This window comes from Tigriopus californicus, chromosome 11 (assembly GCF_007210705.1).
Source record: "Tigriopus californicus strain San Diego chromosome 11, Tcal_SD_v2.1, whole genome shotgun sequence".
Lineage (NCBI taxonomy): Eukaryota > Metazoa > Arthropoda > Copepoda > Harpacticoida > Harpacticidae > Tigriopus > Tigriopus californicus.
Genome location: NC_081450.1, coordinates 5,640,686 through 5,652,037, shown reverse-complemented (window position 1 = coordinate 5,652,037; position 11,352 = coordinate 5,640,686). Strand labels below are relative to the sequence as shown.

Here is an 11,352-nt window from a genome sequence, read left to right as displayed (position 1 = left end):
GTGCACCTTTTGGCCATCTGCAAGAGCATGTGTTTCAAAATGACTTTGGATAGCATTTTTATTATGGACCATCTCTTTGTTGCGATCAAAACCATAATAAAAATGTCCAATGCAGCTGGTTATAGGTAATCATTTTGTACACACACAATTGATTGAGTGGCCTGCATGGTATGCAAGAAAAGGTAAAATCATGCTGAAACCATTCAAGTGACACAGAAAGTTTTCCGTGGGGACAAAAATAACCACGGGTAAGATCTCGGATCATGCAATAAGAAATGCATTAGAAAAATAAGAGGGACAAACTTCGGGACGTAACATACGACAGGATGACATTCAATGTGTCAGAGCTCTTTATGCAATAAAGGAGCACCGAATGTTTAGTTTTCATGAAGTCTCCATCAATTGCGGGTAGGAGATTGTTGGGTGGTAACTTGCCAATATACCTAAGCTTAGAGATTGGAGGATTTCCGTTTGTATATTTCTAAAGGAAAGAATAGCAAATACTAGGGAGAAAAGAGAAGGGCAACCCATTAAGAAGGTCGAGATCCACCCTCTTGATGATATACATTTTAAATTATTCTTGGCACAGAAGTAAAGGAAACCGAGTTAAAATGAACTGGAGGAATTGGGTGGTCTTACATTTGTCTTTTGTTACCGGCTCAAGGATATATTAATATTCATTGGCCTCGGGATCTCTCGATTCGACCGTTTCTCCGTCGAAATGGGAACTGGTGATTTAGGAGCAGATCCAGTTCCTCAAAAGCTTTAACCAAGGCCACGCCTAGGAAGCCAATCCCTCAAATCAGGTCTAATCTACGTCCCCGTGATATGCAGAATTCATGCAGTCTGTCGGCAAATACAATAAGTAATAAGTGCCAACAACTCTCAGGCCTCGAAGGACGAGGACAAATCGCTTTAATGCGATTTGTCCAACTTTTAACATCCAAGTAATAAAGGTATTTTGACACGCCAACAAAAACATGCCAAGCCAATCTTAATTCTTGACTACATAAAACGGTCCAACACAATTGCCTGTGCCCACTTTCAGCCTGTCCGTGTATATAATTTGCTTCCATTTCTTTACTTGAGATTACTGCGGAAGATGTCAACACATGCGGTGGTTCCCTCTCTTTCTACGGGGTTTCTTTTCTCCTCTTTCTGAGCATTTAATGACACTGCATTGGATCATTGGATTCTTGGCATTATCCAGCGCATTAGCTCCTCGATAATACCATATAACTCGTGATGGTTGTTGGCATACGGGTTCAGTCTGCTGAAGGCCCTCGATCCAAGTCGGTTCATTTCTGTTTCCAGACGAGCTCTTGTCCAAACTTCGGAAAGATTCCACGGCTCAAGGTGGGAAAGGCTCTTCGAAGATGGAGAAGTACACCATCCCTGAAATCACCACCGACGACGAGTGGATGTTCCTCACGGGTCAGATCACCAATGTGGACCACTTCACGTTCAATCCCATCAAGGACGAGCAGATCCTGTTAATTGACGTGTATTCCGCATGGTCGGGACCTTGTTCGGCCATGGAAGGGCATTTGCGCCGCATGCGGCTCTCTTTCGTAGAGACACCCGATGCTTTAGCCTTGGCCAAAGCGTGCTGTGATAAAATTGAGGCCCTCAAGTCATTTCAGAGGTGAGTGAAGAAGGCCTTTGTTACCATCATTACATTTTTATGCATCGAGGAAAGACCATGATATTTTTAGCACTCTTTTTCTCATTCCGAAACTTTTTTTGTTTATTGAAGTTTTTTACCATGTGCTCCGTCATTGGCCGCGAGCCTCAACTTCACTTTCAATTTCTCTCATAAAAAAACTCACCAGAATAAGAATCAGTTCCCAAAGAACCCGCTCAACAAATGGCCTTTCCTGTGTTTTAACAACTCATTTTCCTTTGACTTACAGCGATCCAAGGCCGACCTTCCTTTTCTGGGCCCGAGGCAAACCAGTGGCTTTACTTCGGGGAGCTAATCGGCCTTTGCTCACTCGTCTCATCGAGCAAGAGGTCGACATCGAGGCCAAGAAGAACCCTCGTGGAGATCTGGAGATTGATTTCAAATCCGGCCAGGTGATCCAATGCCAAGGCGATTTAGCTCTCTTGGCCGAAGACGAAGTGGTCCATAGTATTGGATCCGGTCTCACTGATAAATTAACCAGTTTCTTCAGCGAGCAACCAGTGGCTGATCCCAAGCGAGCCCGAACCCCTCTCCCATCTTCCAGTGAACCAGAGGAGGCACAACCTCCGTCCACACCGAAACCTTTAGAATTGGACCCAGATTCAAATGTGGGCGATGGTACGAAGGAGAGTGGTAGTGGTGACCACGTGGTCGACGAGGGGATTGAAAAGAGTGACAATGAGGAGAATCATGATCCAAATGAGAACACGTGCGATATCATCGACCAAACCACCGACGCATTCGAGGCCAAAGAGGAGGAAGAGGACCAAGTCGTGTCTACTACCGCGGAGAGTGGTGTGAATGTGGAGGACGTGCCAGATCCGGGTTTTGGCAAGAAGAAATCCAAAAGCGGGAAAAAGCCCCAAACAGGCTTGCTCAAAGAGATCTTGAATGCCAAACCCTCGGCCTCGGGAGGTCGACGTTAGCTAGACATAACGAGAACAGAGCAATACAAAAACCTATTTTAACTTAACAACTTTGCAGTTTATTCGCAGAATCTGCTGTACTTAACAACTTTGCAGTTTATTCGCAGAATCATCGTAATTAGTGTACTACGTGAATGACGTTCGAACCTCACGTCGTTCGATGATGTAACTAATATTGAATATTATGATGCATAACGGAATCACATCCTCCCTTCAAGGTTGCATTGAATCCAACACGGATCCTCACACTCAGATTTCATAATAACTTTTCATGTGTGGGTGGGTCATTGAGTTTTGGGGGAGGGGAGGGGGGTTGCTTTGGATAAAGTAAAAGCTTAAAACATGGGGGCCCAGCCAGACCTGATCTGCATTCTAACGATTCAATGTCAACGTAGAGGTCATTGTTAAAATTTGAAGAGATCAGCGTGATGTCGCAGAAACGAATGGAATAGAGGAATAATAGTTTCGGAGGAATGAATTTAAAAACTAGTGACAAGAAATTCGAGTTCGAATGTCGTGGAAAGTAATAAAAAGTGTTTTTATCATATTTGTAAGTAATAGAGCGCACCATCTAACACAAATCATCAGAGGCAATCGCCTTTTTGATCCTGAGCAAGAGTGTCGTGTACCAGGGATCCAAACGGGAAATGCTGTCGAAACTCTTCACCTCTTCCGAAAAAGCATCCACATCCTGCTCCTCAATGTGGGTACACAATGCCTGAAAGCAGTTAATCGTGTCGATTAGGTAGCGAACCGGTCCTTAGTGAAGGCAAGCTTATGCTGTACGAAAACGAGAATCATAGCATGCCAAGAAACCGGTGGCTTTCGGTGCCTCAGTCAACCGAGGTTCGTTGTTTCCTTAATGATTAACTGTCGTGTAAATATGGGTTAGTGGATTAAATCGGAGTAATGCGTAATAGTTTGTAGCAAGTATAAGTTCTACTTTGATTCCGAACTAGATTACATAGTGGAGAGCAAAAAAAAAGGATAACTAGCAATAAGACAATTCAGATGAGGATAGCGATTCAAGCTTTGAATTCGAGGGATTCACACAATGTTTGTAAATCAGGCATCAATACGGAGATAAATATACATATGTACTATGCAATTTGAAAGGACTTGGTAAGGATGGTCAGGAGTCACTGAGATGACTCAAAGGACTCGAGTCATTTTGCGTTTTTTCAGAGATTTGATTTTCATAGCTAGTGAACTCACTGTATTTTTGGAAACATTTTCAAAATAGGCCTCATTCGCACAAAACTTGTTCATTCAAGGCCGCAAAAATTAACAACAATATCGTCACGTGCTAACCTTAACTACAACTAAAGGAATTCTCTAGTTGTCAGCGCACTAGGTTCCACTTCAAATGAGACTGATCCCACTTTGTATTTCAATTTTCAGCTTAATCGAATGACTGAGGCAAACGTTATGCCCCCTCAAACATACTACATAACTCTACACAAAATGATTGAGTTCGTCCTTTTCTGGCAATCAATTGCAAGAAGAGGCTAGATCATTCCCTCTGTGCCCTGTTATGTACTGCACTTTGCGAGGATAAAACTTTTGAACCAATTGTTTGATCAAGCTGAAAATTAATATATCTAATTATAGCAGCCTGTGGTATTTCTCGATTAAGGGAACATATAATGCCTTCACTCACTACCACAATATCATATCAAGGCCCTTGCCTCTCCCATCCATATTCCAGTGGCTCATGGGTCAGGTCTTAGTCAACGCCATGGTGAACTTATTGTACAACACTTTGATTGAATGATTATTGCCAGGATCGGGATATGGTGCAAGTGAGTTCTACAAGAGGCTCTTGCAAAGAAATCTTATAGCCTTATTACATGAACATGTTCATGGCTACACAAGAAAAGGCAATGTAACCAAATAACTACCAAACAATGAAGGACTATTTACTAGGGCATTCCATTCTCTTTACTGGAACTGCAGTAACTACGAACTCACGTTATCTACTCAACAGTTTGGACTCACATGGAAACAAAGATTGATTTAACTTCATAGACTTGATAGCTTGATCGACAACGACGCAGCAAAGTGGAATGTTCAGAAGTGGTGGGTAGTAGATAGTAGTTGGTATTAGACGAAGTTATTAAAGAAGTTGTTAAATGGTGGCAGATGGGTGAGGCGACACGAGCTTTCTTTGAGGGGCTTAGCAAATCTCGTCACCATCCGGGATCTGTTTCTTCACTCGCAAGAGAATGGTGGTGTACCATTGGTCCAACCTCGACACGGAATCATAGGCCTTCACCTCGTTGGTAAAGGCTTCCACGTCCTGTTCCTCCAAATGAGAACTCAAGGCCTGACGAGGTTAGTAGAAAACAGTGGGACAAGAATACGAAATGGACGAAGGAGAAAAGAAAGACAGGCGATCGTGAGTACGTACGTATGTTAGTAGTAAATCATGTGATCTCTGCCGTGTGTGTACACAAAGCCACGCCACAATAAAAGAGAGAAGGGGGGGTCTTAAGAAAGGGTATTTTATTAGTCCGGGATTTCAAACAGAAGGACACGCACTTCTAAGTAAGACCCCTCCAAGATAGAGAGCTCCATCGTACATGTGGTCACGCTAAGAAATGCCGAGGCATAAAAGACACAAAAGTAAGGCACGTTTTGGGCGAGGACTCGAGTTCTTACCTTGATCAGCTTGGCCTCTCTGGAGTCGGCAAAGGCTGGGTATTGTTCTTCATACTTTTGAATCGCATGTTGGGCATTCAAGGCATCCACACACAGATGACAGAGAGAAGCTCGGAAGAAATACTCCTTGGCACTGTATTTCAGCAAGGAGCTCTCTAGGGCTGACGACGCCACCTAGAATTTGAAAAAGGAAGACTCCTCATGAGAAAATTTTGAGAAATGCACTCTAACCTTTCTGGAGAGATTTGTAACGTTTTTGTCTCTCAAATGAAAATGCAGTCGAAATTTGAGATTGATTCATTTCAACCCTCGAGATATCGAGATATTGATCACCTCAACACATTGGAAACACACTTATCCAAAGACATTGCATTTCCTCTGAGATGAAATGAATTCAGAAAAATCTGATGCAAGCACTTTTAGAGGAAATGCTCATTTCTAGATCGATTCAGAAAATACGGCAAATTGGGGTTAGGTTGTTTGTGGTTCCGGCGATTCAACTTGACATCGACCATTTTCTCAACAATAACTGACAATTTGCAATTGACCTTACAGACCAGTAGAATCTCTTAAATGTCATCATGACCATGGAAGAGACTTCCGGTTCCCCTATCACTGTGCCATTGTCTATTGTACGGATAGGTCAGAGTTAAATCAAAGTGACAACCAACCCCAACTGTCCTCATTTGTCAAGTTTCTTTAGGTGAATGACGAATCCATCGATTCCTGTTGAATCTTACTTGTTCATAGATTTGAATGGCCCGCTCATAATTCTCCAGCTTGGCCGCATACTGAGCCACTTTCAGCATGTTCTTATTGGCTGAAGAATTGCTCTCCTCGCCCTGAAAATGGTTCAAATCATCATTTCAAGCTCATTTCAATCGTCACAAGATAAAAGACCGCAAGGTCGGGCTTCCTACTCGAAAGAAATCAGCGGCCATTTCAAAGTGTTGCATAGCCTTTTCGAGATCGGCAATCTCGTTCTCGTAGATCTCGGCAATGGTCTGATGATGCTTAGCAGCAATCGAGAACCGACCCATGTCCGTATAGATGTCCACGGCTTTCGACAAACAGTTGGCGGCCTCTGCAAGAAAGAAATAATGTTACAATCCCAGTTTTTGGCTGCTATTTTTTTAGAGAAAAATCTTCAGACGGATGTTTCGTTGTTCATTCAATTTGCTATTGTTATGTGTCTTTTAACCGTTGATCAATTTTATCCAGGAGTGTATTGAGCAATGTTGTCAAAATATTTTTAACTCAAAATCTTTAGTAAAAAGGGAAAATCAATCAATGAATGGCAATATATTTGACCTATTTGACAAGCCTTTAAAAATAGATTTATTCACAGGGTAACGTCGCCAGGTTTGACTGAAATCCCTGAAATCCCTGCTCTTACCCTGAGGGTCGGACTTTTTGTAACAATTGGCCGCGTCCACGTAGCTGGTGGCTGCATCGTGTTTGTTACCCAATTTGACGTGATGTTGGGCCACGGTTACGAACGTATTGCCCGCACTCGACCACTTCTTGCCCATCTTGTACAGATTTCCGGCTCGATTATACATCTCCAGAGCTTCATCCACCTTATTTTGACCGCTAAAAACGAGAAACAGGAAATAGGTTGAGCTCATCTAACACGACACAATCTGTCAGCCATAGAAACCGGGAAGGACAGACACGCCAAAGGTATAAATACTTAGTGGCAACCCATCACCATCATGTTTAACAATTTTTCTCGAACTTTCTTGTGTCATTCAAGACCCCTGCCAGGCGTTTCAGATGGTCGACTTCCCACAATGTTTTAGCCATCCAGAGTTTGAGTCTGACTATAAACACATATCTTCCCAATGGTATCTACAGATAATGCCAAATGTTGGGTTAAGTTGGGGCGGGGGAATGGAAGGTTCTAGCACCTAATTAGGTTAGGTACCCTGACCACACCGTGTGTGGTGATTTAGGTTCGGGTCCGTAGCTTAGGATAGGGTAGATTCCCTACTCGAATGATTCAAATATCAGGTAATGACCCAACGAAAGAGGCAATTTCGGCCAAAACTCCATCCCCCCCTTCCCCAAAGACGTGGTGGCTGAGAGGCGAGTGGATGATTCTCAAGGATGACATGGTGGGCGTGCCTGGGTGTAGGAGGTGTTGGCGTCTTACCCGAAGAGTCCGCCCAAGAAGGACTTGGATGAATTGAGCTTCTTCTCGGCATCTTGGACCAAGGCGTTGGCCTTGCTCTCGTTGTCACTCATATTCCTGATGCTAATGATGGCACTGATGATGACCTGAAATGGCAGCCAATCGTCCTGGATTAGATGGATTGAGTGGGTCAATCCGTGTCTCTGCCAATCGATCTCTCAGAGGTGAGTTGATCAATCTGTATTTCGAGATCAAGAGTCAGCAACGTTCGTTCAAGGCTGAACAACAAGACCCACACGGAGGAAGACGAGGAGGAGGAGGAGGAGGAGGAGTTTGGGGGAGGAGGAACAGGCCTGGGGGAGGGCTTGGCCAATGGGCTAGGCCAAGCGAGACAGCCGGCCAAGGGACGAAGACGAAAGGACGAACAGGACGAGGACGGCCTTTCTCTGAATGTTCTTCTTCAAAGACTCTTCTGTCAGTGTCTCGATATGTAGGAAAGAGAAAAGCGCGGAGAAAGAGTAGAAGGGGGCGGCTGGATTGAATCAAAGCTCCATCTACTAAACCTTCATTTGTTAATGATCAAATCAACCTTAATTATTGTTTGTTACGACTTGGGTGGACATTTTTTCCAAACGCGCCAAACTCCGAATTAGTCCGCCAATCTAGATTCTCAGGTTATCGTCCCAGGTATACGTGGTGTAAAATGCGCGCTAGAATTAATATAAAAATCGGCTGTGGACAATGAGAGATTTGAAATAATAACGGAATGGGAACTTGCGAATCGTCTCAACGTGAACAACTCGTTTGGTCAAATCACTCTGACGCCCCTTAAGGAGAATCTGGACCCATTTGAAGCATTTTGACCCAATACCATCAAAAATTCGAATCGAGAGTCCACTCTTGGTCAGCTTCGCAACCTTTTTACGATGCAGTTTTCCATAAAAACATTTGACAAGTCAATGGGATGAAATTAAGATTAAGGTGCCTTAAGCACCTTTTGCGTTTATGATCGGACCCAGATTTGAGCCATTTTTACGCGAAGCTCGTCCAAATCCAGCTTAAAACTAAGATCTTACCTAGCGAGCCTGTTAAAACGCAATAATTATCAGGAAAATACTACAGGCTGTCAATCGCAATTTTCCCTGGCGCAATACTAATCCGAAAGCGCAAGATATGGAGGCTCTAACTGCCAGCCAGTGTCATCAAATGGTATGGAACAAAAGACGCAAGAGTTGAGGGAAATGGCCCTAGAATTGGAAGTCTTTCAGCCATATTGCTTTTGCATATGGAAATCAAAATGGTGGAAGATTTCTAAGAGTGAAATAGAAATAATGACTCGAGACTGATTTTGTTGACGAGATCTTTTTCGGCAAAAAATTGAAACGTGAGCTTCCCATCCCATTTTTCATCATTCTGAGGGGTTCTATCGGGTTCTATACAGTAATTGCGAATTTCAAAAATAAAATAGAAAAGGAGCAAAATTGGCGCAACAGTTTTAGATATGGAACTTCTACAGTGACAGAAAAGTATGAAGTAGGCACTCTGAAGAAGGAGCTGTTTGAGTGAGCCTCCCCATCATCAGGACAATGTGGTCAATCCTAAATTACTCCAGGAGGCCAAAAATGGAAGATGTTGAGACCAAAAAAGATCGGGCTGGATTTAAGGATGTCACTTCAAACACCATTCACACACTTTCGAAATCTTGGGGTTAAAAAGAACATTCACAATAAGAGTTAAACATGTTTCACAATTGAAAAACAGGAGGAATATGAATTGGTATTGAGAGTAGATAGAAGAGTGAGGGCAGAGCTATGGTTGGTGCAGTAATATGTTTGTGAAGTGCAGGGAAACAAATGAAAATCAAGTTTAGGCCCCTTGTTTTGGCATCCTGGAGAGAGGAAGAGCAAAAGCAAACATCATGACCAATTGTGGTCAAAGTAAAATTCAATGATTTGATATGTCATGTGAAAGAGTACCATTCCATTTTGCTAACACAAAATCCCTGAGCCCCTAAATTAAATGCAAATATACACAAATGTATTTCTTAGGTTTACGGCTCAGTACCCAAATAATATTCCATCAAACAAGCCAAAGATTTGAAATAATTGACAAATTTTATCCAAGCATAATTCAGGTTGCTGCGCCATAATGTCCAGTCCACACTTTTGCATCCTTAAATCACGTTAGCTCGTTGTCTTTGGTTGCAGTTTGTGAATCTTCTCATATCCTCCATAGATGGTCTTTTCTCTGTAGCATCTTGCTATGCTATTGCCCTCAAGTAAAATATTAATTTCTCTTAAAGCCACAAATTATAACCCACACTCTAATTATTCACTACAAGGCGTCCAAGAGTGTTTTTTACAATAAACGACAAAAAAATCGTTTTCTTCAGGTGGAATTGAACCTCATGGTTCAAATTTTTGATGTCGTTATCTGAATAGTCCAAAGTAATAAAGCTAAATATTTCCAAGTCCTAGTTGAGGCACGAACTGAAGTTCCAAAGAATGTCAGATTTCTCAAATTTGGTCTCCAAAATCCTAATTTGGCTACTCTGCCTTGCGATGAGACCGCACACAAACCATCACATCCATCACATCAAGACCAACCAGGCCTTCACATTTTAAATGAGAACTCGTAAGGTCAATAAATAACCAAAGTAGTAGAAAATGGGAGTTGAGATGCCTCATCGTGATTCAAAGGGAATCAAAGAGAAATCTAGTTCTTTCTTCAGGATTGCGTCATATTTACGTCCAATCTCCAAACTAGGAGAGGTTGTGTGTGTTTTAAAACTACACAAACAGATATTGGATTGGCCAGTTTTGGCCCCTGCTGGCCAGAAAATAAATATTTCTTCTTCAGATAAAACACTCCTAAGTTGGTGATCTTCCAATTCCTCCGGCAGCCAAAAAGATATATGTTCCTGGTCACAGGCTACAGATAAAAGAAAACGAGAAAGAAATTCACATTTGGCTCAAATGCTTTGTTATCTAGGTTGCCCAAAAACAGCAGCCCTGAACTATGATGGGTGTACTGATGGGATCAAACAAGGAAATCCAAACAAATCCAAAACACATAAGAACAAGCAAGTAATTTCAAAGAAGCAAATTAGAAGCAAACAAATCAGAATGGCGAGTTGGAGAGAGAATAAAAGCTCTAGAGGTTTTATTTGACTGTCACACTGAGTAATATTATGGAATAGGGAAAAAATATGACATCACATTACTCGGCAGCAACTGATTGAGATCAATTTTGTGCTTAATTTCACTCCTTATGTACTCCAATAGCATTAAATTTGTTAAGGGTTTGTGATCTGTACTTCACCCAGGGGAGAGAGGTCCTGACTTATTGATTTCTTGTAGTGAATGGAAACACGGAACTCTTGACCCATGCACTAGGTAACAACTGTGAAATCTCTTTGAGACTGAGAGCACCTAGTATATGGACTTCAATTTCTTAGACCTATCTTAAAACCTCTGGTTATAACCCTAATCAGGCATGCAATCAATACTTCGAGCTTCCTTTATCAGGGCCTCAAACAATCCTCAATTGAAAAGGATACACATAGCTAGCTACCTCTACTCCCCATGGATACAGATCAATCTCTAATGTCTGGCATAAACCTGGGCCAATCTTCAAGGCAAACTATTCTGCAAATTAAGGTACTTAGCCAAGTCTAGTAGCTTAGTCCTAGTCTATCAAATGATGCTTATTGCTATGCTAAAATCAAACACCTGATTCTTGCCAAATCAAGGATGAACTTCTGTTACAGTTCTATCTACTTTATTGAACTCTGTGTACATGAAATGATACTTAATCAGCTGAAAGTGGCTTTGGTAATGAAAGAGGGGGACAATTGCTTGGCCATGGAAGAGGGAAAACATACATGGATATAAAATGGACCGATCCTACTTTTTGATGAGGAGATTCTTGAATCCCATGGGGATCCA

General features: G+C 42.2%; 2 protein-coding genes across 3 annotated transcripts; one reads left to right on the top strand and one right to left on the bottom strand.

Annotated features, from left to right (window-relative positions):
• Nucleotides 1-1,148: 1,148 nt before the first annotated feature.
• On the top strand, nt 1,149-2,654 carry LOC131890028 (uncharacterized). The gene is made up of 2 exons (XM_059239298.1): nt 1,149-1,645; nt 1,914-2,654. Exons 1-2 carry the CDS (start codon nt 1,377-1,379, stop codon nt 2,608-2,610), a joined length of 966 nt encoding a protein of 321 aa, XP_059095281.1. The 5' UTR covers nt 1,149-1,376; the 3' UTR covers nt 2,611-2,654.
• Nucleotides 2,655-2,689: 35 nt separating this feature from the next.
• LOC131890029 (alpha-soluble NSF attachment protein-like) lies at nt 2,690-7,890 on the bottom strand. Of its 2 annotated transcripts, XM_059239299.1 has the most exons (7): nt 7,427-7,890; nt 6,668-6,864; nt 6,192-6,355; nt 6,012-6,113; nt 5,272-5,445; nt 4,609-4,936; nt 3,125-3,328 (listed from the first exon to the last, which is right to left on the bottom strand). In XM_059239299.1, exons 1-6 carry the CDS (start codon nt 7,516-7,518, stop codon nt 4,787-4,789), a joined length of 879 nt encoding a protein of 292 aa, XP_059095282.1. In that variant the 5' UTR covers nt 7,519-7,890; the 3' UTR covers nt 3,125-3,328; nt 4,609-4,786. The 2 variants fall into 2 exon arrangements, with proteins under 2 accessions (XP_059095283.1, XP_059095282.1); XM_059239300.1 differs by lacking the exon at nt 4,609-4,936 and having other exon boundaries at nt 2,690-3,328; nt 7,427-7,886.
• Nucleotides 7,891-11,352: the final 3,462 nt, after the last annotated feature.

Coding starts and splice junctions, on each gene's coding strand:
- LOC131890028 (XM_059239298.1), top strand. CDS start 1,377: ATGGAGAAGTACACCATCCCTGAAATCACCACCGACGACGAGTGGATG. Junction 1,646..1,913: donor GCCCTCAAGTCATTTCAGAG/GTGAGTGAAGAA, acceptor TTTGACTTACAG/CGATCCAAGGCCGACCTTCC.
- LOC131890029 (XM_059239299.1), bottom strand. CDS start 7,518: ATGAGTGACAACGAGAGCAAGGCCAACGCCTTGGTCCAAGATGCCGAG. Junction 6,865..7,426: donor TTCTTGGGCGGACTCTTCGG/GTAAGACGCCAA, acceptor TCTCGTTTTTAG/CGGTCAAAATAAGGTGGATG. Junction 4,937..5,271: donor GAGAGGCCAAGCTGATCAAG/GTAAGAACTCGA, acceptor TAACCTCGTCAG/GCCTTGAGTTCTCATTTGGA.